The sequence below is a fragment of the Eptatretus burgeri genome, chromosome 9 (genome assembly GCF_056783735.1).
Source record: "Eptatretus burgeri isolate ZD-2024b chromosome 9, Ebu_testis_v1, whole genome shotgun sequence".
Classification (NCBI taxonomy): Eukaryota; Metazoa; Chordata; class Myxini; order Myxiniformes; family Myxinidae; genus Eptatretus; species Eptatretus burgeri.
In genome coordinates, this window is record NC_140969.1 from 38,975,189 (window position 1) to 38,998,917 (window position 23,729).

The 23,729-nt window shown below is 43.3% G+C and overlaps 1 protein-coding gene and 1 pseudogene across 7 annotated transcripts in view; one reads left to right on the plus strand and one right to left on the minus strand.

Annotated features, from left to right (window-relative positions):
• Positions 1–1,820: 1,820 nt before the first annotated feature.
• The window catches only part of LOC147019944 (uncharacterized), a 58,754-nt gene continuing 36,845 nt past the window's right edge, over positions 1,821–23,729 (minus strand). For 4 of the 7 annotated variants that reach the window (XM_085894828.1, XM_085894826.1, XM_085894824.1 and 1 more), the window contains exons 3-6: positions 9,334–9,386; positions 5,732–5,888; positions 5,438–5,564; positions 1,821–2,436 (exon numbers count right to left, since the gene is read on the minus strand). In XM_085894828.1, coding sequence (XP_085750954.1) covers positions 2,294–2,436; positions 5,438–5,564; positions 5,732–5,888; positions 9,334–9,353 — 447 coding nt within the window. In that variant the 5' untranslated portion in view covers positions 9,354–9,386 and the 3' untranslated portion in view covers positions 1,821–2,293. The remainder of the gene's footprint in view (positions 2,437–5,437; positions 5,565–5,731; positions 5,889–9,333; positions 9,387–23,729) is intronic. The other 3 variants (XM_085894829.1, XM_085894823.1, XM_085894822.1) reach the window with 3 other exon arrangements.
• Positions 9,587–11,444, plus strand: LOC147019945 (uncharacterized; annotated as a pseudogene).

Below are 23,729 nucleotides of genomic sequence, written 5' to 3' on the forward strand. Positions count from 1 at the left end.
GGCGGCGAACGTGTCTCTGCTGGCCCTCTACGAGGAAGGGAAAAGCGACCCCGACCCCCCTCCGTGGACCCCGGCCATTCACCACCCGAGCTCCACTACGAACCGAGTCCCACACATGCGACTGGGGACCAAACCAGCGACCATTGTCAGGTACCGCATCGCGGAGCACGCTCATCCTCCGACGGTCAGGTACACCAACAAACACTGGCCCCCAGCTTGTCTCTCTCCACGGCTGCGAGGGTCCAATAAAGACTCTGGGTTTCTTTTCATTTTGTGTGTGTGTGTCTGCGTGTGGGCCCATGTTTAAGTGGAACTGAATAAGTGTTTTTGGATCATTGTGAATACTTGCATATTCACGTTGTCTTGCTTTGTGTCTTCATTTACTGTAAATAAAACTTGTTAGAAATGCCTCCAGTTCATTTCCATCCCTTCTTGCATTGGTCCAGCATGGTTCGGATCTGAGTTTAGCCGGGTTTTTATACCCGATAATCCGTTCATTCCTGCCAGCACGGCTCTGGAAGTTTCCGCTCGGCTGCACCCGAACCAGAGTTGGTAGTCGGTGGTTGGAGCTCTGCCGCAGTCACTAGAGTGACCCGGTTCGAGCAAGACGTGCCGATGGCGTGGTTTCCCCGGTAGTCGAAATCGCGTCGTTAATTAGGTAATTTGGTTGTAGACAAATAGACCCTACGCTACGCGGTTGAAATATTGGTGACCACGGTCGGTTAAACGACCCGCCGGCTCGCGGAGTTATCTGAGCGACGGCCTACAATTCCGGGGAGTTTAGTGGGAGACAATGCAAACCTCCCCCATCTCGTGGTCGTTCTCGCCACGACCATAACAATATATATGTTATTGCCCATAACAATATATACACACGCGCACGCACGCTATTCTAAGGAAACTGTTACATCTGTCAAAGAGGAGGTTGTGGAATTGCCGCTAGCATTTGGTCCACTCATGTGTAAACGCACCAGTGGTACTCCTGCGTTAAAAAAAAGAGAGAGTGAATGTCATGAACTACCCAGTTTTGGCTTTACCTTGATATATTAAAGTCATCCACACCCCTATCCCCTCTTCCCCCCCCCCCTCCTCCTAACACCCCACACGCCACACACCCCATCCACCCTCACTCACATCACATTTGTTTAATGCCGTTACATAAAATTTGATTTTACTGGACTGCATTCTCAACTATTATATTACCCTAAGTGTGTGTGTGTGTGTGTGTGTGTGTGTGTGTGTGTGTGTGTGTGTGTGTGTGTGTGTGTGTGTGTGTGTGTGTGTGTGTGTATTCCCACCTCACTCCTTCTGACACAGGCACCCCCCCACCCTTTTGCATTAACTGTTAGACTGTTTGATTTCGCATGCCAATGGTTGAAAGCACGAGTTCCAGGACACAGCTGTGATTGGTTGTTTCAGCTTGGCCCACCCCCACTTTCAGGCTGATAGAGGAAGTTTAGAATAAGTTTATAAGTTTCTTCACTCTTGAGAAAGGTCAGCGGAGGCATGTTTTGTTTCCTATTGCAAACTGAAATGTTGTCATTCTTTGTTCAATTAAAGGCTGGAGAACACAGTATGGATTTATGCGATTTTATATACAGGGGGCTGCAAAGGTAGGTATACAGTAAGGACTGTCCTTTTATTCATTACTGTATACCTACTTTTGCAGCCCCCTGCATATATATTTTTTCTTTTTATAAAATAACATTTTTGCTGCCCAAGTTAGAATGCTTATTCAGCATGCACACGCACACTATCCAATGGAGAATTTACGAGTTCTGATTGCATCAGTAGTTGGCCCACAATACCTGTAAACAGGATTTGTTCTCAAAAACATTTATTTTCTCACTTATTCACATATTGTTAAAATTTTCTTACTCTCCAATTTCATCTTGGTAACCTGAGGTCATCTGGGGGGTTAAACACTCTCTACTCACTTGCTTTAATTACCTAATGCTATTTGGTTTAGTTCCTGAAAACCCTCAACTAAATGTTCATATATATGCTTTAATAATGGGGAGATTGCAAAAGATAGCAATGGCATGGGTAGCACCTTATTACAAGTAGATGAAGACATGGGGCATGGGTCTGATCTGGCATCAGTACAGGAAGCTGAAGATGTAGTAACATCACTGTAGTAACAGTTAATGAGGGTAATAGACAACATCAGTGGTGGTAAACAGGTTACAGTTATATCCAGCGTGCAAGTGATCATGGCCACAATAGTGTTTACGGTACCAATGCATTTGGCTACATTTGTTTTTCTGATGCCAGTGGATGTGGACAACCATTTCTATGGTGCCATGGGTGTCACCATGGAATCAGTAGGGAATGCCACCGGCGTCCCTGTGGGCATAACAACTGCAGGCGTGTAAGGCGGAGGTGCATCATCATGAGAATCAGAAATCTCCTGGTAGGCAGGTGGCTTCATGTCATCTGAGGGAAGATGTGCAGCAAAACCTTGTTGTCACAATTCAAATTACCACACCAAAAATCCTGACCCCATAATTTTTCATCATCAAAATTGAAATTTCTAAATTGAGAAATGTCACAATTACGAGAAACTGCTCAATGGTGTTTTTGTGTGATGATCATGCTTGTCTACCTACTATTCAATATGGAACCAATTGTTTATTATACAGGACTCTGTAATGTTTGAGGCGATATTTAAATTGTAAATGTAGAGTAGAATAAAAAGGTGACAGGTGTTAATATTAAAGTTAGATTTTGCAGCTTGTGGAAAGATTGTGAGTGTTCTGGGAAGTTCTTGCTACTTCTGGAGAGGGAGCCATGTCGTAGAAATGAGTGATTTCTGGTTCCTTTTAGATATAGAACCATTTCATATTTATGAATGGTTTCCTCGAGGAAGGGGCTTTCAAGAATTCTCGCGTGTGGTCCATATCAGCAGCAAAACGAGTGCGGAAAAGAGCCAGTCATCATTTGCTTTTCTGTGTACAGTGCCATGCCTTTGTGGTTGTTCTTGTGTTTATATTCATATTGAAGTCAGGTTGAGACAACATCCAACTGCTGGTTGGACATTCATCGAGCAAAGAACCTTGGGTTTTCTGACACAAATTCTAAATGAAAAAATTGGGAACACCCTACGAGAGAAGTAAAAAAGACAAGACCACTTAAACTCCTAAAGGACGATTCAAAAATAACGATTCCTCATAATGGATACTTCTCTTGAAAGTGGTAGTGCTTGTGTCTGAGATTATAGTTGGTGCTGTACATAACACACAAGAAAACATAAGAGACAAGAAAAAGAGCAATCAGAGAGTGCAGACACTCACCAGGACTTCATTTATGTGGTTTTGTGTACATTTGTGTTATGTAATTAATATTAGACGTAACTAGAACTGCCACTTTAAAACTGCTGGCAGTGATGACCAGGCACAAAGATGTCCAGGTTTGATCAGACACTTGACCCTAACCCATAACGTTTATTATTATTCAATTGAATTTAGGATGGGATTAAAATAAGTTCAATTCAAGTCAAATGGAAGACCAAATAGGTACAGTCCTGCATTGGAGTAATTAGAAGGAACCCAAACAAGCAAAAAGCAAAGATCAAGTCATTAGGAGGAACCTGGATAGGATTCGAGTTTCAGCTGCCTCTACCCTCAAACACATCCAGGCGCAGCCAAGTGAGCCTTATTTAAAAATAAAGAAATAATAAAAAAAGCCCCATCAAAAACAACCCAGATTCAAAAAATTAAATTATTATGGCTGCCAGATCTTGCGTCCGATCAGGTTAAAATTTAAAACATATATTCTCCATCACTATTGGATTATAAACGTGAAGTGTCACATCGATCAATGAAGCAGTTTAAGAGAAATTTTTATTTTTAAGATTTCCGTTCAATCCAATATGGCTGCTAGACCATGTGACCTATCAATTATTCATGAACACCCTGGTATTCCCAAGTCTTGGGGAACATGTGTGTGAAGTTTCCCCTCAATTTGTCCAGCCTTTCTGGAGAAGAAGAGTGATTGTTAAAGATTTTATGGTAAAACGAATATGGCTGCCAAACCACATGATCAATGATGTCAGAGGTGGAAATGTTTTGTTCCTCATGGATAGGTGGTCATTGCTGTAAAGTTTCACCTTGATCTGTTCATCTGTTTCAGAGGTTTTTTGAAGGTTTTTTAAAAAATAAATATGGCTGCAGAACAACATGACTGATGACATCTCAATTTTTTTCTGTTGACCAATTTGTTCCAAAATGACCCTCAAATATTTTCATACTGATCGAATGTAGCATTTTACAAATGCAATTATGTCATAATGAAGGCACCTATGACATCATTAAAAAAAATCTCACTTATTCCACATTTGGAGTGCTTGCCACATGCCAAGTTTTAATTTTTTTCCATGGTGTAGTTTCGGAGATACAGAGCTCCAAAGTTTTTCCATTTTTCCAACATGGCTGCCACACCATGTCACCCATGATGTCATAATTATCCTTAAAGCATTCTACATGAGTAGTCGCTCCTATGGTGAAAATTTTGCGTCAATCCGACAAACAGTTGCAGAGAAAAACTGTACTCACATTCTGTGCAGAGACAAACAAACAAACCCAAATGCAATACCCTCTCGTCTGGTGAGGGTAACTAGAGAGTTCATAGAACACCTTAGCCCGTGCAGTGTTCAAGTATATTATTCAATTTCAATAAAATAACGATATTAAAGGTTGTAATAAAAAAAATTCCAGAAGTTTAGCATCATTGATGCAGTCTTGTACACCACCTTATTTAACATGTCCAAGTACTGCTAAATTGAAGGATTTTGAAAGTAGAAAAAAGGCGATTTGGGGTTTAGAGTGTTCAAGTGCACAATTCAATTGAAATAAAATAGACTTTAAAGGTCGTAGAAAAAAAAATATTTTTCTGAAGTTTACCGCTGTTGATGCAGTGACTTTTACACCACCTTATTTAACACGTTGCGTTACTTATTTGTGCCTGTTGTTTGTGTGCTTTATTGCTTTGCTAAAAAACAGTAAGTTTCCTGGTTGGAATGATTTTCAATGTTGTTTGACTGCCAGACAGGCAGAGAGAGTAAAAAAAATTTATCTCACCTCTCTGCACATGCATGATCCGGACGATTTCAGAGCCAAAGTACTGCTAAGCTACAGGTTAGTTTTCCAATTCATGTTCAAAATATAACATTCAATTGAAATGAAGTTGTTCTCGATTATAAACGGACATTTGTGGACAGAAGGACAGACAGACAGAAGTGAACCAATTGCTTAATCCCGCTTTTCGCTTCGCGTGCAAGGGGTAATAAGGAAACACTTGTCACAGCTTTTAAAATCCAAAGGAACCTATTGAGATAAATTGCAGATGTGTGAACAGTGCAAATCATGTTTGGCACAAAATGCAAATGACTAAAACTGATCTGTTACTTGAAAATAATGAAGAACGACAAACACGTCACCTTGCATTGAACAAACAGCATCGTATGGAGGGGGAGCTTGATGTGAGAATGAAGGGGTCTGGCTTGGGCTGCCTGGAGTCTGCTCGAATATGTGGGCACCATTTCCATACAAGACCAAAAGAGCACCCTTTAAGAACCAGGAATTGATTGTAAGAATGACGTTTAATTTAGGTAAGGCGGGTTGGGAAGACAAAATAACAGATAAGATGACTTCGCATGCACAAATTTATTTTACAGTCAGATAATTACCAAACACCCCACCCGACATATATGCCACTGGGTGTCAAGACTTACCAAGTGTGGAGAGGGAACAAGAGATGCTTCTGAGACAGGTTGTTGGATGTTACGTTCCACAGCAGCTGCCTGTAAGAAGGCCGCCAAGTGTCGACGACGTGCCCGGTACCAGCAGATGTAGAAAGAAACCTTCACAATGATGAATACTATAATGATTCTGTGGGCAAAACAAACAGAATAACATCTGATGTTAATTTAATTCTGCATCCTGACATTAATATACTAGTTTGTCAATTTAACAGGATTCTTTTTTAAGAATCCAAACACAAGTTAAAATAATATTAAGATCATTCATTCAATTCATTAATGCAGATCAGCCCATTTTTAGTCCACCACAGGACAAAGGTCAAAATGAACTCATGTTGGGGTCCTGGTATAGCTGGCATACTTGTCAAATGTGGGTTGACCAGAGGGTTATGGCAGGAACTTGTAATTTGTCAAGGGTGCCGGCAACAACTCGCCTACTCTTCTAGAAAGACACTGTTGGATATTTAACATACACAAACAATTACTAGCACACAGGTCACTCAGATGAATGTCAAACTGAAGGATAGCACACTTTTTGTTGCAATACCATGCCTGTGAAGCACCAATCCGACAATGTATAGTCGGTTAAGGAATCAAACCCAGGACAGCCAGCTTAAAGGTAAAGTAGACTAGTACACTACTGTCGGCACCATCCAGTTGGACATAAAGATAATAAAATACTGAAATCAACAAAATATGTAAAACACACACACACACACACCTGTTCACAAATAACACAAGATAAGTATAAACAAGATGCAAACATTAAAATACACTGAAAAGGCAAGATAAAAAGAACGAAACTAGAATGAAAAAGTTAAATTATTATATAAACCAATGATGGGGCTGATTTGACATGGCGTTGAACAGCTATCTTGAAGACCTGGAAGGAAGAATGAGATCGAAGAGAATGTGGAAGTTAATTCCACAGGTGGATAAAAAGAGGAACAAATGAGTGGAGGTTGGCAGTGATCCTAGATTTAGGTAGTTTCACCAGAAAAGGGGTTGATGGTGGACCGTGTGAGCTCTGCAGAAACCTTGGAGGAAGGGGGAGGGACAAAGAACAGAAAGAGCAGAGGGTGTAAGACCAGAAAGGAGGTGGTAGAAGACAGAGAGACCACCGACCTGTCTGTGATGGCGAAGTGATATGCCCATTGACTCAGCTGGATCACAAGAGATTCCAATAATATTAAAGGCCTTGGTTTCCATGGCGTCAAGATGAGCAGGATGTGAAGCAGGGGAGCCAGCCCAGAGGGGAGAGCAGTACTCTATGAAGCTGCAGATGAAGACCTTGTAGGTGGATAGTTCAGATGTGCCAAGGAAGGGCTTTGTACGATGAAGGATACTCAGTAGGAAGCTGGCTTTGGAGGGCAACTTTGAAGAGTGGTCCACCCAAGAAAGATCATGCCTGATAGTCACACCCAGGAGTATAAATGGATGAACTTCCTCAAGAAGATTTTCAAGAAAGTAGATGTGAGGGTTTGCCAGATGGTCCTTTCGGAGAGAGATAGGGAGAGTGTGAGATTAGTCAGGATTGAAAGACATATTCTAAGTATTTGACCAGCTTGTGATTTTTTTTTCAAGGTCTGAAAAGAGGAAAGAGCCTGTATCCTGCCGGTCTGAAGGATGAGGGATGTCATAGCAGAGGGTGGAGTCATCAGCAAAGAGAGAAAGAGGATTTTCCAGAGTCAGAAAGATTATTTTATGATGAAGATCAGGAATAGGAATATGTCGAGAACACTGCCTTGGGGCAATCCAGCTTTGACAGGGAGAGGAGATTAAAAGATCCTGTTGAGTGCCACACGCTGGCTATGAGAGTAGAGGAAGTCAGTAAGCCATGTGAGGAGTTGGCTTTGGATGCCATAGGCAGAGAGTTTGGAGAGAAAGGCAGGATGCCAGATTGTATCAAATGCACGAGATATGTCCAAAGAGACGGCCGTGATATCATGGCTGACAATGAAGGCCTCCATCCATTGTTGGGTGAGTAGAAACAGCATGTCCAAGATGGAGTGACCTGGTCTGAACAGAAATTGATCTGAGATGAGATTGTTGGAGAAAAGGAAGGATTTCATATCAACTGCAATGATGGATTCCATGACCTTGCTGATGATTGGAAGTAAGCTGATGTCAGTGGTTGAGGGGATCCGTTTTTGCACCTTTATATATTATGCTGTGATGTTGGCTGATTTCAAGCAAATGGAAAATGACCTATGGTAAATGACAGGGTGAAAAGGGCAGAGAGAGGAAGTGCAAGAGCAGCACAGCGGGGTTTTAGGACAGGTGAGCTGATGCCGTCCAGTCCAGTCGTAGTCTCAGAGTTGAGAGTTGAAATAACCTTCTCCACCTTCTCTGGCACAAAAGACACAAAGTCCAGGAGCAGTTGGATTTGACAGGGAAGGATGGGTACCGAGAGTGAGGGGTTTGGGACACAAGATTTTGAAGCAAACACAGAATGGAGGCATTCGGCCATCTCACGAGTGAAGTCGGCTGTGATGCCATATGAAGAGAAGGAAGGGATGGAAGGGGAGCATACACCAGAGACAGACTTCACAAGGCATCACCAGGTTTTCGAGGAGGGAGACAAATTTGAAAGTTTATTCTTTTTGTTGGACCAATGTTTTCTGGCTCTTCTGAGAGTGGATACACACTTGTTGTGGACTTTTTGGAATGCCTTCGGTCGGATTTGCCTTCCAGGAGGAGAAAGCAAGTTGTTTCAGAGCCAATGCCTCACCACAAGATTTGATGTACCATGGGTGGGAAGAGCGGAAGGATCATTAAAGATGAGATGAGATTAATCTGTGCATGAGAGAGAGCAGGTTTCTATGGAAGAATTCCCAGGCTGAGTTTATATCAGGGACAGTAGATACCATGCATCAGGGACAGTAGAATGAGAGACCAGTCCTGAAGAGAAATGGCTGCTTGTAGTCCCTGCCAATATGCTTGGGTGAAATGCCAGACTCGCCAGCATTGAGGCAGCTCTCTGAGAATAGCCGGAGGGACGTCGACTTTTACAAGCACATGATCAGATGAACCAATTGGAGAAGAGGAAGAGCAGGAGAGATTTGTGGGAAAGTTTGTCTTTCCTGTGAATTTGTAGCTATATCCATCTTGTTCACTCCCTGTGCCTTCCCATAGCCACCATTCTTTCCCACATCTCTTTCATCCAAGTCCCCCTCTGCCATTCGTGTTTCCCTCCTCTCTTTCTCCTCTGCCATTTGTTCCTGTTCCATTCTACGCTCGAGCTCCTTCACGAGACTAGATATTGTGTACAAAAAAAAAAAAGAAGAAATCGAGTGGGATTTTCTATTCACTACCAGGAAATCTCAACAATTTTACAGCCTCTTTTCCCTCAATCAAATGTGAAGTTGATTGATATACTCAGATATCCATGTACAGAATTTACTTGTTATAGTGAAGTACTACAACTATTCTCAAATTTACAGAATAATTATATGATGGTTTGAAATTGTTTGAAACTCAAGCTTGAAATTGAATGCACAGGAAAAAAGATGGCCAAACACACTAAGGGTTGTCATGCATTTTCAGACTATAATAAAACAATTAACAGCTCTTACATGTACCAATAGAGATCCATTCCACAGCAAAGGTCACTGCCTCATCGCAGCTCCTGCACACAAAAACACACACACATACTTCTCTCAAAACAATATCACTACAAACATGTCAGGAGTGATAAGATATCTCAGAGGCCATGTGCTCACATTCACACATAAGAAACTTTGGCGCAGGAGCAGGCCATTCGGTCCATCATGCCTGTGTTGCACCAACCCCAGTATCATCACCCTCCACACACATGCTACTAGGACCATGGGCAAGATAGGGCCACTGTGCACCCCCCCCCCCCACCTCCCAACAAAACTGTTTTTTTGAAGTGTCTGGATATGCTGATTACGAATTTGAATGTTAACATTAAAAATATTGGGATGCACTACCTGTTTTAGCCTCATGAAAAGGTGTACCCTCAAAAATGAATTTTCGTCATTTGTGCCAAAAGCGATTTCCGTACCCAATCAGAATGGCTTCTAGACGACCCACTACACTGTCAGACTACACATATTATGGCTTATATGAAACATAATCTCATGCTGGTTCCATGTATGTGTCTAAAATTAATATATCCAAGAGCTTATATAACATGTTGAGTACATGTACTGTATCGTCTTATTAACTGCCCATTACTGTGTTGTGGAGTTTTCAATAAAGCTTATTTTATCCTGTTTCTTGTTATATATCCTGCTAATTAACCATGAGGTGACATGCCAATGCCAACTGCATTCCACTTGATGCCAAAATGGGTCCAATATCTTGGATACCCATGATGTTATCACATCCTAAATTACATATGGTTAATCTCATTGTGTTTGTTAACTATGACCAGAGCCTCCATCGAGGTCAATACCTGACACAGAAATTACTTGGTGCTGAAGAGAAAGCTTGATTTCTCATGAACAAAGATATCCATATTGAAATTGGTTTTGTGTGAATTTTTTTTCCTCCAGATAATTATATTTTAATGTGCAGAATATGGCCATTGGAGCAGTACAGACACCTCCCCCTCAAGGAACTTCAACAACAAATATTCATTTGCAGATTACTTAAGAATTATTCCCATCATTTACATTGAAGCCAACAGGTGAGTTAAGATACAATTCATTTATTTTGACATTAACATCAAATATGTAGTTAAGTTTTCTCTTTTTTAGCCAAAAGATTCGTATGCCAGAAAGCTGCACGGGAGACAAGTGATCATCACCTGTGAAGGATCAGCATATCTGCTGACATCTGAAGATGGCCGCTCAACATACAGAAGAGAAGTTTTGAGTCTCAAGTCTGCTCAAGAGGAAACGGATTCCAGAGTCATTCTCTACTGTGAATATGCCAGGAGCAATCATTACAACAATGTTATGGTGAAGAGTCCAGACAGTGACATATTTTTCATCTTGCTACACTATGCTCCGACTATGACAGACCTAAAGATCATGTTCGACACAGGCACAGGAAACAAGAAGAGGTTCATCGATATCAGTGAAATATCTCGTGGCTATTCCCAACAGCATTTATGGCACTTCATGCCTACAGTGGTTGTGATACCACGAGTGCTTTGAAGGGGTTAGGCAAAGTGAAGCCATTGAAGAACCTCTCAAGGATGGCAAAGTTTGTGGAAGTTCTTGCCAAGCTGGGAGACACGTGGGATGTTTCGATGGACCTCATGGATAATCTCAATGAGTTCACTTGTGCTTTGTATGGAAGATCTCGTGTTAAAAGTGTAGATGAGTTTCGATTCTTGAGAATGAGTGAGCTGTGTGCCAAAGATGATGATCATCTCACCCACTCAAGTAATGTTGACCTGGCTACTCATCCTCCATGTAGAAAGAGTCTGGAGCAGCACATCAGGAGAGTGAACTACCAGGTTGGGATATGGAAGAAGGCCCACATTGCCAACCCTGATATCCCTGATGCTGGTGACGGACACGGTTGGGCACTTGTCAACCAAAAACTGGAGCCTCTCTGGTATGAGGGGTGTGTTCTTCCACAGCAGTTGACAGATATTGCTGAATCAGTGAACACCAGTGATGATGGAGATGATGAATCAGATGACGATGACAGCATACCAGAGGAACAGGAGTACTTACCTGGTGACAGCTCGGAGTCTGATCAAGATTGAAGAACATAGCTGAACCATTAGCTGTTGACTGATTGAAATGGATGACAGTAAAATCTCAGGATATTGTTACTTACCTGATGAATACAATGAAACTGTATGATCATGATAATATATCAACAGAAATATCTTGAAATATGTATCTGAAAAATATACTGTGTTATCGCTTGGTAAAAGGAACAATGTTACAGACTGTTAGTATCTACTATATGTAAATACAATGTTGGTTTCAATCATTGTTTGTAATCAGAATTTGGGAAATAAGTATGAATGAAGCACATTTATATGTATTGTAAAATACTGTGACGTCCACGGGACTTGAACAGTCCCGCCAACGTAGAATGAGCCGAAACGATGGAGGCGGTTTATTTATTTATAACCCAAAGATGGCGGTTCTAATCGCTCTACCGCAAACGGGACGAGGAAGGTGGCACGAGTCGCTTTTCACTGAGTTAATGATGTTTATTTCTCTAACCAGAAATAACAAGACTCGGCAAGAAGAGGGATCCGGGACGATTCGACGGGATGGTGGTGTGGGTTCGGGCGTGGGGAAAACACAGACAATTCCAATGAATATACAAATCTCAAACCCTCTAAGGCGCCAGGTACACACACACACACACACACACACACACACACACACACACACACACACACACACACACACACACACACACACACACACACACACACACACACACACACACACACACACACACACACACACACACACACACAACGTAGCTGGTCCTGGTGGTCAGGCTGGCCCGTGGTGTGGACGCAACAGTCCCTGGATTGGCGTTGGACGAGCTGGCCTTGCTCTCGTCAGGGGGGCAGGAGAAACCGTGGTGCTGTCGACCTCCTGGTCTTGGCCCAAGTCCGCTCACAGCCGCCAGGGAACCAGTTCTGGCACCAAATTGCGAGCAGGAGAGGGAGGCAGGTCCGCCCGCCGTTCGACCCCGTACTCCGAGCCAGCAGAACCCCAGAGCCAACCGAGGTGAGGCACGAGGCTCAGCAAGGCTACAAGACACGATGAAACCAGGATCGAAAACAGCCCAACTACACAGCACAACAGCCTCCACCAAAACCGTTATTCTGTCCCGATCTTCTTCCTCTTCCTTTTCGACCCCGAACAGAACCTTTTTATCCTCCCGTGCTCGTCACTTCCAATCAAGCCGTTTTATTGGCCCTGCGCAGTCGCCTTCCGCCAATCGTGATCACGGGGCGGAGCCATCCGCAGCACTGTCCTGTGACGTCACGGCAAGCCTCCAGGGACTACTAAAAGGGGTTTACGCAGACACACTTACCCTATCCCGGGTCCCTATCTAATTACGTGACAATTATCATTTCCCCCTTGAAGAAATGGACATTTACTAGACAACTTATCACCACTGAATTGCTACTTATTACATCGAGATCCTGGTACACTCGAACAGCATGGCATACCTAATTAAACATCCTAATTACCCTTTGAATGCATACCCCCCCCCTCAAACGTAACAATACATTACGATATTATTTAGAGTGGGAAAGAATATACCAGCGATATTAACATGAATAATGTTCTCAGCAATTTATTTTATTTTTAAAACCCAACCCTGCTTTTGATTTTGTGAATACCGTTCTGTTCTTTATAGTGTGATAACATCATGTGTGTTCATGTTATCTGGATTAAATTGTATTTGGATACTATATAGATGAATAACAAATTAAGTCAGATTCTTATTCTGGACTATTTGACAGGAGAAAAAAACAATGTCTTAAAAATAAGCTTTATTGAAACTTCAACAACACAGTAATGAACGGTTAATAAGATGATACAGTACATGTACTCAACATGTAATATAAGCTCTTGGATATATTAATTTTAGACACATACATGAAACCAGCATGAGATTATGTTTCATACAAGGCATAATATGTGTAGTCTGACAGTGTAATGGGTCGTCTAGAAGCCATTCTGATTGGGTACGGAAATCGCTTTTGGCACAAATGACGAAAATTCATTTTTGAGGGTGCACCTTTTCATGAGGCTAAAACAGGTAGTGCATCGCAATATTTTCAATGTTAACATTCAAATTCGTATTCAGCATATCCATAAACTTAAAAAAAACATCGTTTTGTTGGGAGGTGGTCGGGGGGGGGGGTGCACGGTGGCCCTATCAAGCCCATGGCCTGTACCTACCAAAGCTAATATCCACATAATATATCCAATACATCCAGATAGAGTATTTATGTAAATTCTACTTAAACGCAGCCACCCCTCCTTTGACGCAACCTTTCCGGGGAGACCATTCCATGCATTAACCACTCTCCGACTGAAAGACCCCTGCCTTAAAACTGTCCTAACTCTCATATTCTTTCCCCTCAAGCTATAGCCCCAGGTCTTAACACTGTCCACTCTGCTGAAAACTTCACTGCGCCTATTTTGTCCAAACCCTTCATGATCTTAAACATCTCGATCAGATCCCCTCGCAATCGCTCCTATCCAATGTATAAAGTCCAGTCTCCTTCAAGCGTTTCTTATAGCTTACCCTAGAATCAATGTAGTAGCTCTATGCTGTACCTTCTCCATTGCAGCTATATCCTTCCTCAGATGTGCTGACCAAAACTATACACAATATGCGAGAGGAGGCTTCAACAAATTCCTGTATCGTGTTCACGTGACCTCTTTTGATTTGTAATTTACCCCCATAGTGTAGTAGATAGTAGAAAAATCGTGCAAATTATGATACAAGCATCAAATTTGGCATTTCTGTTCTGCAGGGCTTTCTGATCAAATCTGCCTGATTGGCCATTTGAAAATCCAAATTTTGAAAATTTGAAGAAAAAAAAAAATTTGAAGTCACAGCTGGCTGAAAATCTTGAAGCGCAAGTGATCATCCCAGACAGAGAACCAAGGGGAGATGCAGTCATCATTGATGGCTCAGCACTTATCAATGCCCTACCTCCACGCACTTCAAAGATATTTGATGACTATGCTAAAGAAGACATCATTCCAAAGGTGGAATCCTATGGTGCCAGGTATGAGAGGGTTGACGTCGTGTTTGATGTGTACAAGAAGTCAAGTCTGAAGTCCGAGGCTAGGTCGAAAAGGGGGCAAGGAATCAGAAGAAGAGTGACAGGAACCAGTAAGACCCCAAGTAACTGGAGAAGCTTTCTTCGAGATGACAGCCACAAGACTGAGCTGTTTCACTTCCTTGCGGAAAAGATGTGTGAAGCACAGACGACAAGCACAGTCATTGTCACAAAAGGAGAAGATGCCATTAGCAACACAAGGAAGTCACTGGATGCTGTGTCTCCATGTTGTCATGAAGAAGCTGACACTCGAACATTTGTACACGCCAGGGATGCAACGACGGATGGTAGCAAGTCCATCTATATATTAATACGGAAGGACCAATTTTGTGCTCCTCCTAGCGGTCGTGTCACGTTTTTCTCGGTACTGTGACCTGGACTGAAAGACACCGTACCTGTAAGAGTGCATCGCACATAGTGGCAATAGTCAACTTTCAACTCTGAAGCAGAATAAACACTTTTCGTTTTACATTCGTTTACATGGCGACGTGTGATGTCACCACTGAGAGGCGTCAGGACGTCATGACATCATCGGTCATTCGATGACTTAATTACGTCTGTCGTCGACAGACCGTTACCGCTGAGAGGTGTAATTCCACTCCTCGAAAATAGCGTCTACAATGTAAAACCCTCTTCTGCACATGCTGACTACCTCAGAATGTGAATTTGACACAAAAAATGTAACAAGAAACATTGTATCTATACATTAATACTGAAGGACCAATTTTGTGCTCCGAGCGGTCACGTCACGTTTTTCTCGGTACTGTGACCTGGACTGAAAGAAACTTCGTACCTGTAAGAGTGCATCACACATTGTGGCAATAGTCAACTTTCAACTCTGAAGCAGAAGAAACACTTTTCGTTGAGACGGGGGCGAGGAGTGAAGTGGTGGGGGCGGGGGATGAAGAGGCGGGGGGCAAGGTAAGCAAATTGAAAGCGGGAGACGGGGGGGGGGAATGGGGCGGGGGATGAGTGGGCGGGGGCTGGGGTGAATTGGGCTGGGTTGAGTGTGAGAGGGGGCGGGGAGTGAAGAGGCGGGGGCGGGGCCAGGGTAATAAAATTTTTGGGAGGGTGTAAGCAAATTGAAGGAGGGGGTGGGAGGTGGGGAGGAATGGGGCAGGGGCAGGGGATGAGTAGGCGGGGCAAGCACGCCCTGTCCAGTCCATGTCCCTCGAGTGTGGTTGAGCTGGTGAGGGTGGTTGAATGAATGGAATCCGTCTGTGACGGGGGTTTCGGCTCGTTATCATTAAGGCTAATGACACGGACGTACTAGTCATAGCAATATCTGTACTGCCATCCTTACAGGAACTAGGTCTTGAGAACATGTGGATTGCCTTTGGCCAAGGAGCCAATGCACGATGGATTCCAGTCCATGAGGTAGTTTCTGCAATAGGGCCTGAGAAAGCTAGAGGGATCCCATACTTCCATGCGTTCACTGGATGTGACGTCGTGTCTGCCTTCCGCGGTAAAGGGAAGAAAACTGCATGGCAGACTTGGAACGTCTTTGATGATGTTTCTGAAACATTCACCAATCTCAGTTGACAGCCGCCATTTGGTTTGGCGGTTTGGCATTTTTTTGGCAAATTTGGCACATCCAACATTGATTCGTGATCTTGACTTTTTTGAAGTTTTTGTTTTTTTTCAAATTTTTCAAAATTTGGATTTTCAAATGGTCAATCAGGCAGATTTGATTAGAATCCCCCGGAGAACAAATGTGCCAAATTTGATGCTTGTATCATCATTTGCACGATTCCTCTCAAAAATTGCTGTTATCTGCCCCACGACCACCCCCCTCAACGAATGCAACCTAAAACCTTGTAAGGTTAACCAAGAAAGAGCTGTGTGGCACTGTGCCGTCTGCCTACGCCCGGTATGTATTACCACCTCTAAATCCTTCTCCTTTGTGACACGCTCCAAAACTGTCCTTTGCATCATATAATCTCTATTTTTACCTATATTCCCAGTATTTTACATTTCTTTATGTTAAACTGCATCTACCAATCTTTTGCCCAATCTATTAAAGTGTGAAGACTTTCCTGAATTGATCACCCCCACCCTTTGTTATCTACCTTACCTCCAAACTTTGAAAGCTGACTCTCAACCCCACAATTATAATCATTGTTGTAAGTTATGATAATAATGGTGCCAGTACTGATCCCTGAGGTACCTCATTACTTGCATCCTCCCACTGAGACATCCTCCGACTCACAGCCACTCTTTACTTCCGATCACTAATCCATTTAGTTATACTAGAAACAGCTCTTACATGCACCAAGAGAGATATACGAGAGCGACCAGGGGGAGGAGAGGGGTATCATGTGTAGTTGTGTACTTGCATACCATGCGGACAGCAGTTTGTTAATATTCTTCCAATTCTTTAACGACCAGAATTCATCCCACGTTATTGTGGGGTTGGCTGGGGGAATCTTGGCTCAAATCTTTTACAATCCAGCTGGCCACCGATAGCTCACCTATTCTTCGTGAATGACACCATGGGATCCTTAAAGTCCATAAATTAATTAGTTAAGAGAGCTTTATGAAAATGCTGTAGACAGTGAAAAAGGAAAGTGAAAAAACTGACTCCATATTTAAATCTAAAAAAGACTAAAATCTTGTCAACTGAGAAGATAAACGTGTTCAGATTTGAAGATGATCATGTGGAAGGTTTCATCTTCCTGGGTTCTAAGATTGAAGTGACTGGAACATGTGGAGGGGAAATTAGTGTCTATAGAAAGTCTACAACCCCTTTAAATTTTTTCACTTTGTTGCCTGAAAGCCTGGAATTAAGTTGCATTAAACCAGACTTTTTTCCCCCCTTTTATTTATACATTGTAAACCAACATCCAAATGAAAAACAAATTCCACATATTTCAAATAATTGATTAAAAATAAAAAAAATAGAATATCTTGGTTGGATAAGTGTCAATTGTCAATCAGTATAATATGAAAACAATTGTAAATCTCATAACATCAATTGTAAATTAGCTCAGGTATAACCAATCACCTTCAAAATCACACACAAGTAAATTGGCCTCCACCTGTGTTAAATTGTAGTGATTCTGATCGTTTCAGAATAAAATCAGCTGTTCCTGTCAGTTTTCTCTGCTGTGTAGTGCATTTCACAGCAAAGACTCAACCATGAGTAAGAAGGAGCTTTCAAAAGACGTCCAGGATAAAGTTGTGGAAAGGCACAGATCAGGGGATGGGTATAAAAATATTTCAAAGGTCTTGAATATCCTTTGGAGCACAGTCAAGACAATCATTAAGAAGTGGAAGGGGTATGGTACCACCAAGACCCTGCTGAGTCAGGCCATCCTTCCAAATTGGATGACCAAGCAAGGAAGAGACTCATCAGAGAGGCCACCAATAAGCCAATGGCAACTTTGAAAGAGCTACATGCCTTTATGGCAAAGACTGGTCATTGTGTGCAGGTGACAACAATATCCCAAGCACTCCACAAGTCTGGCCTGTATGGTAGGGTGGCAAGAAGAAAGCTAAAACTCAAAAAATCCCACCGTGAGTCCCCTTGGAGGTATGCAGAAAACCACTCCAGAAACCACCTTGAGTTTGAAGCCATGTGGCAAAAAAGTTTTGTGGTCTGACAAAAACAAGATGGAACTTTTTGGCCGAAATGCAAAACGTTACATTTGGTGCAAACCCAACACAGCACATCACCCAAAGAACACCATCCCTACTGTGAGGCATGGTGGTGGCAGCATCATGTTCTGGGGATGTTTCTCATCATCAGGGATTGGGGCACTTGTCAGGATAGAAGGGAAAATAGATGGAGCAAAATACAGAAAAATCCTTGAGGAAAAGCTGCTGCTCTCTGCAAGAAAGCTGAAATTGGGACGGAAGTTCACCTTTCAGCATGACAATGACCCGAAGCACAAAACCAAAGCTACACTAAAGTGGCTAAGGAACAAAAAGATAAACGTCCTTGAGTGACCCAGTCAAAGCCCCGACTTAAATCCAATCAAAAATCTGTGGCGTGACTTGAAGATTGCTGTGCATCAACACTCCCCATGCAATTGAACTGAGCTTGAACAGTTTTGTACAGAAGAATGGGGAAATATTGCTCAATCAAGGTGTATAAAGTTGGTGGAGACCTGTCTTAAGACTCACAGCTGTAATCGCTGTCAAAGGTGTTTCCACCAAACTCAGGGGGTTGGACACTTATCCCACAAAGATATTCTAGTTTTGTATTTTTTGTTTATTTCCTGAAATTTGTCAAATTTGTTTTTCACTTGGAAATTGTGGGTTACGATGTGTAAATAAAGGGGGAAAAAGTCCGATTTAATTCCAGGCTAAAACACAACAAAATATGAAAAAATTGAAAGTGGGTGTAGACTTTCTATCGGTACTGTAAGTGATGATTCGTGTTGGGGAGAACAGTAATGTCAGGATTGACAAAGATCTGGAAAGATAAAGATGAGAAAACAAACCAAGAGGAAGCTGGTGAACGCTCCCGTATTTCTAGTTGCAATGTATGGATGTGAGTCATGGACAGTGAAAAAGGAAGGAAGGAAGGATAATGAGAGTTTTTAAATGTGGTGCTGGGATGACGATTAATTCCATAGATTGCCAAAACGACGAACAAATCAGTCCTTGAAGAAATTGGACCACTGTGTAGCCGACATTAGAACGCTGATACTAAAACACAAACTGTCATACTTTGGAGACATCAGGTGTGCAGAAAACTAAAGTCTGGAGAAGTTAACCACAATGGGTATGATTGAGGGAAGAAGAGGAAGAGGCAGACCTTGTATATGCCTGGGGTGTGTACCATTACAAATCAGCTTGTAGAGCGCTTGTCAAGTGGCTCACTTGATTTTCAGCACTCAAGCAAGCACTCTAACTAAATGGTTGATAAGGAACATGTGGCTTGGCAAGTGATAGCAAGCTGATTGGTAACAGACACACCCCAATGGATGGGGTAAAGGCTGCAACTATCAATGTATTTCTCCTTTAAAAGTACAGTACAGTATTTGCAATCAATTTGAAAATGCATTTCAACCCTTGTATCTCCTTTAGAAATGCCACACGTGTTTTCCTTCTCCACCAAGATATATGTCTATTCTTCATATTTTTCACAAGTATTATTTTTCAAAGGTGTTTGTCTGCTCAGCGCTTGGTCCACCAATCATCTCCCGCATGTACAGTGCAGCGTTTCTCCATGCATTCAGCAAAGGATCTTATCTCCCATCCCATGATCTTCATCTCCATGGGTTAAAGTTAGGATTCTGGAAACCGAATAAGCATCCACCTCACCTTCTCAATGCTTCCCCTCACCTCACCCTCTCAATGCTTCCCCCTCACCTCACCTCACTCTCTCACATACCTGCCAACCTATTTGGAATTAAAATCGGTAGATTTTTGCGCGACGCAGGGGCATGCCCCCCCCCCCGGAAATTTTTTGAAAAAAATGGTGCACTCTCCTGCATTTTAGACCACGTAAAGCCTCAATAAAATCAACTATTGACCACAGCAAAATCTGCCTACTTGTCAAATTTATTATGTGCAACAAGTAACAGCTTCCAAAATAATTACACTGGCACTTCAATACATGACATTTTTGAAACAAGTAACAAAAATGGCAAAATAGTGCATTATCCTGCATTTAGACCACACAATTTCCTCAATAAAAACGACATATTTACCACAGAATCAGATGCATTACATGTATATACAAGTGTACTGTCTGCAGCCACTTCAAAAATAATTACTCTGATATTTCACTGTGTATCTTCAAACGAAATACATGTATACATGTGCCATGTATATAGGCGTACAGTTCATGCCAGTCACTCTGATGTTCTGCAGTTCATGTTTTATAACCAGTGATTCAGTGCACTCATGACACCAAGTTTAAACAATAATGTACAAAAATAAATGTAAGCACAGTAATACAAGACACTGATAATTTACAATGTGACTTTACAATATCAAAATGTGTAAAGTTCACTGGGACTGTGGGACTCATTCTGTAAACGTCCAGAGCTAAACTAAGGGCGGATAATCAGATTTAATTATAGCAGACGCGTGTAACGGTGTCGACGCGCACATAGACGACGGAAAAACGTAAACTGCAAGGTACTGTACGGTATCGTATTCTGTAACTCGGACAAAAAAAAAATTTCCCCTGAATTTTAAAATCCGGTAGATTAAGCATGTAAAATCGGTAGCCGGTAGATAGCCTCGAAAATCGGTAGTCTACCGGCTAAATCGGTAGGGTTGGCAGGTATGCTCTCAATGCTTCCCCCTCACCTCACTTCAACCTCTCAATGCTTCATCCTCACCTCACCTCATCCTCTCAATGCTCCCCCTCACCTCACCTCACCCTCTCAATGCTTCCTCCTCACTTCACCTCACCCTCTCAATGCTTCCCCCTCACCTCACCTCACCCTCTCAATGCTTCCCCTCACCTCACCTCACCTCACCCTCTCAATGCTTCCCCTCACCTCACCTCACCCTCTCAATGCTTCCCCTCACCTCACCTCACCCTCTCAATGCTTCCCCCTCACCTCACCTCATCCTCTCAATGCTTCCCCTCACCTCACCTCACCCTCTCAATGCTTCCCCTCACCTCACCTCACCCTCTCAATGCTTCCTCCTCACTTCACCTCACCCTCTCAATGCTTCCCCTCACCTCACCTCACCCTCTCAATGCTTCATCCTCACCTCACCTCATCCTCTCAATGCTTCCCCTCACCTCACCTCACCCTCTCAATGCTTCCCCTCACCTCACCTCACCCTCTCAATGCTTCCTCCTCACCCTCTCAATGCTTCCCCTCACCTCACCTCACCCTCTCAATGCTTACCCTCACCTCACCTCACCCTCTCAAAGCTTCCCCTCATCTCAACTCACCCTCTCAAAGCTTCCCCTCATCTCAACTCACCCTCTCAAAGCTTCCCCTTCAACTCACCCTCTCAATGCTTCCCCACATCGCACACACTCAAGCCTTACCCCGCACCCCGGACACTCGAGCCTTACCCCGCACACTCGAGCCTTACCCCCCCGCACCCCGCACACTCGAGCCTTACCCCCCCGCACACTCGAGCCTTACCCCCCACCCCGCACACTCGAGCCTTACCCCCACCCCGCACACTCGAGCCTTACCCCCACCCCGCACACTCGAGCCTTACCCCCGCCCCGCACACTCGAGCCTTACCCCCACCCCGCACACTCGAGCCTTACCCCCACCCCGCACACTCGAGCCTTACCCCCCACCCCACACACTCGACCTGTGTCCCGCACCTCACACACTCGAGCCTTGTCCCGCACCCCACACACTCGAGCCTTGTCCCGCACCCCACACATTCGAGCCTTGTCCCGCACCCCACACACTCGAGCCTTCTCCCGCACCCCCGAACCCACCCCCCCAAAAAAGCCTTCTCCCATGCCACACACACTCAAGCCTTCTCCGGTGCACCACACACATAAGCCTTGTCCCGCACCCCACACACTCGAGCCTTGTCCCGCACCCCACACACTCGAGCCTTGTCCCGCACCCCACACACTCGAGCCTTGTCCCGCACCCCACACACACTCAAGCCTTCCCACTCATCTACCCACTCCACTAAAACCTCACCTTGCCCAAGCAAAGCCTTTCCCCATCCTGCAATCCCCCAAACACCTTTTTGCTCCCCCTCCCAACTCTAACTGTGTGGACCTCAAAAATCCAGGGCCTCCACTCCGACCTGACAGATCTCTCAATCCAATCCACTGTCGATAAACCAGACATAATCTGTTTAACAGAATCCTTCCTCCTGCAGGACATCCCTAACTCCGTCTCTCTACTCAGTTATTGTCTCCTTTGATTTGATAGGCGTGAACCACGCCCCAGCAGCGGAGTTGCACTCCACATAAAAAGCGCAATTTCTCATTGTCCATGTACCAATCTTATACCTCCCATTCCTCAGGAGAATCTCTAGCTGCATCTTCCCCTCCACTCCTACCTCTTGTTCATGCGTGTTCTCCCATCCTCCAAACAGTGATAACTACATACATATATATATATATATATATATATATATATATATATATATATATATATATATATATATATATATATATAATCTTCTTCTTCTTCTTTCGGCTGCTCCCGTTAGGGGTCGCCACAGCGGATCATCCGTTATGATCCGCATAATGATTTGGCACATGTTTTACGCCGGATGCCCTTCCTGACGCAACCCTGGTCACCTCTTACGACACAGGGATATATATATATATATATATATATATATATATATATATATATATATATATATATATATATATATATATATATCTGTCTCAACATGAACAAAGTTTAAATCACTCATTCCAACTCTCTCTTCCTCAGATGTGGCAGTTTAAATTGTCACGATGCAACTTGGCTGGGTGTTGGTACCTCTCACCAGCCACAGCACTTCAGCAATGGACTTCTGTGACTGTGTGGGACTGTCTCAATCTGTGAACTTTCCCATTCGGAAATCTCCCAATTACAAATCCTCCCTTCTGGACTTAGTGATGATGAACTTTCCCACAAATGTCTCCTGCTCTTCCGCTGATCCAATTGGTTCATCTGATCATGTGCTTGTGAAAGTAAATATCTCTCTGGCTATTTTCAGAGTTTCCTCAATACCAGAGAGTCCAGCAGTTCACTCAGGCAGATTGACAGGGACTGCAAGCAGCCATCTCTCGATGACTGTTCTCCCATATCTACTGCCACTGATGTTAACTCAGCCTGGCAATTCTTCCATAGAAACCTGCTCTCATTCATGTACAAATTCATCCCATCTTGTCTTCAATTATCATACCTCACTTCCCACCCATGGTCCACTGTATCTTGTGGTGAGGAAGTTGCTCAGAAACTACTTGCCTTCTCTTCCTGGAAGGCAAATCCGACCGGAGCAATCTCAGTGCATTCCACAAAGTCCGCAAGCAGTGTGTGTCCACTCTCAGGAGAGCCAGAAAGCAACAAAATGAACTTTAAAACTTGTCTCCCTCTTCTGAAATTTGGTGGCACCTTCTTAAGTCTGTTTCTGGTGCATGCTCCCCTTCCATCCCTCCCTCTCTTGAAATGGCACCACAGCAGACTCCGCTCATGAGAAGGCTGAAGGCCTCAATTCTGTTTGCTTCCAAATCTTGTGTTCTCTGTTCATCTCTCTATCTAGCTTTATCTCTACCCACCCTTCCTCGTCATACCCAAAAGCTCCTCGACTCTG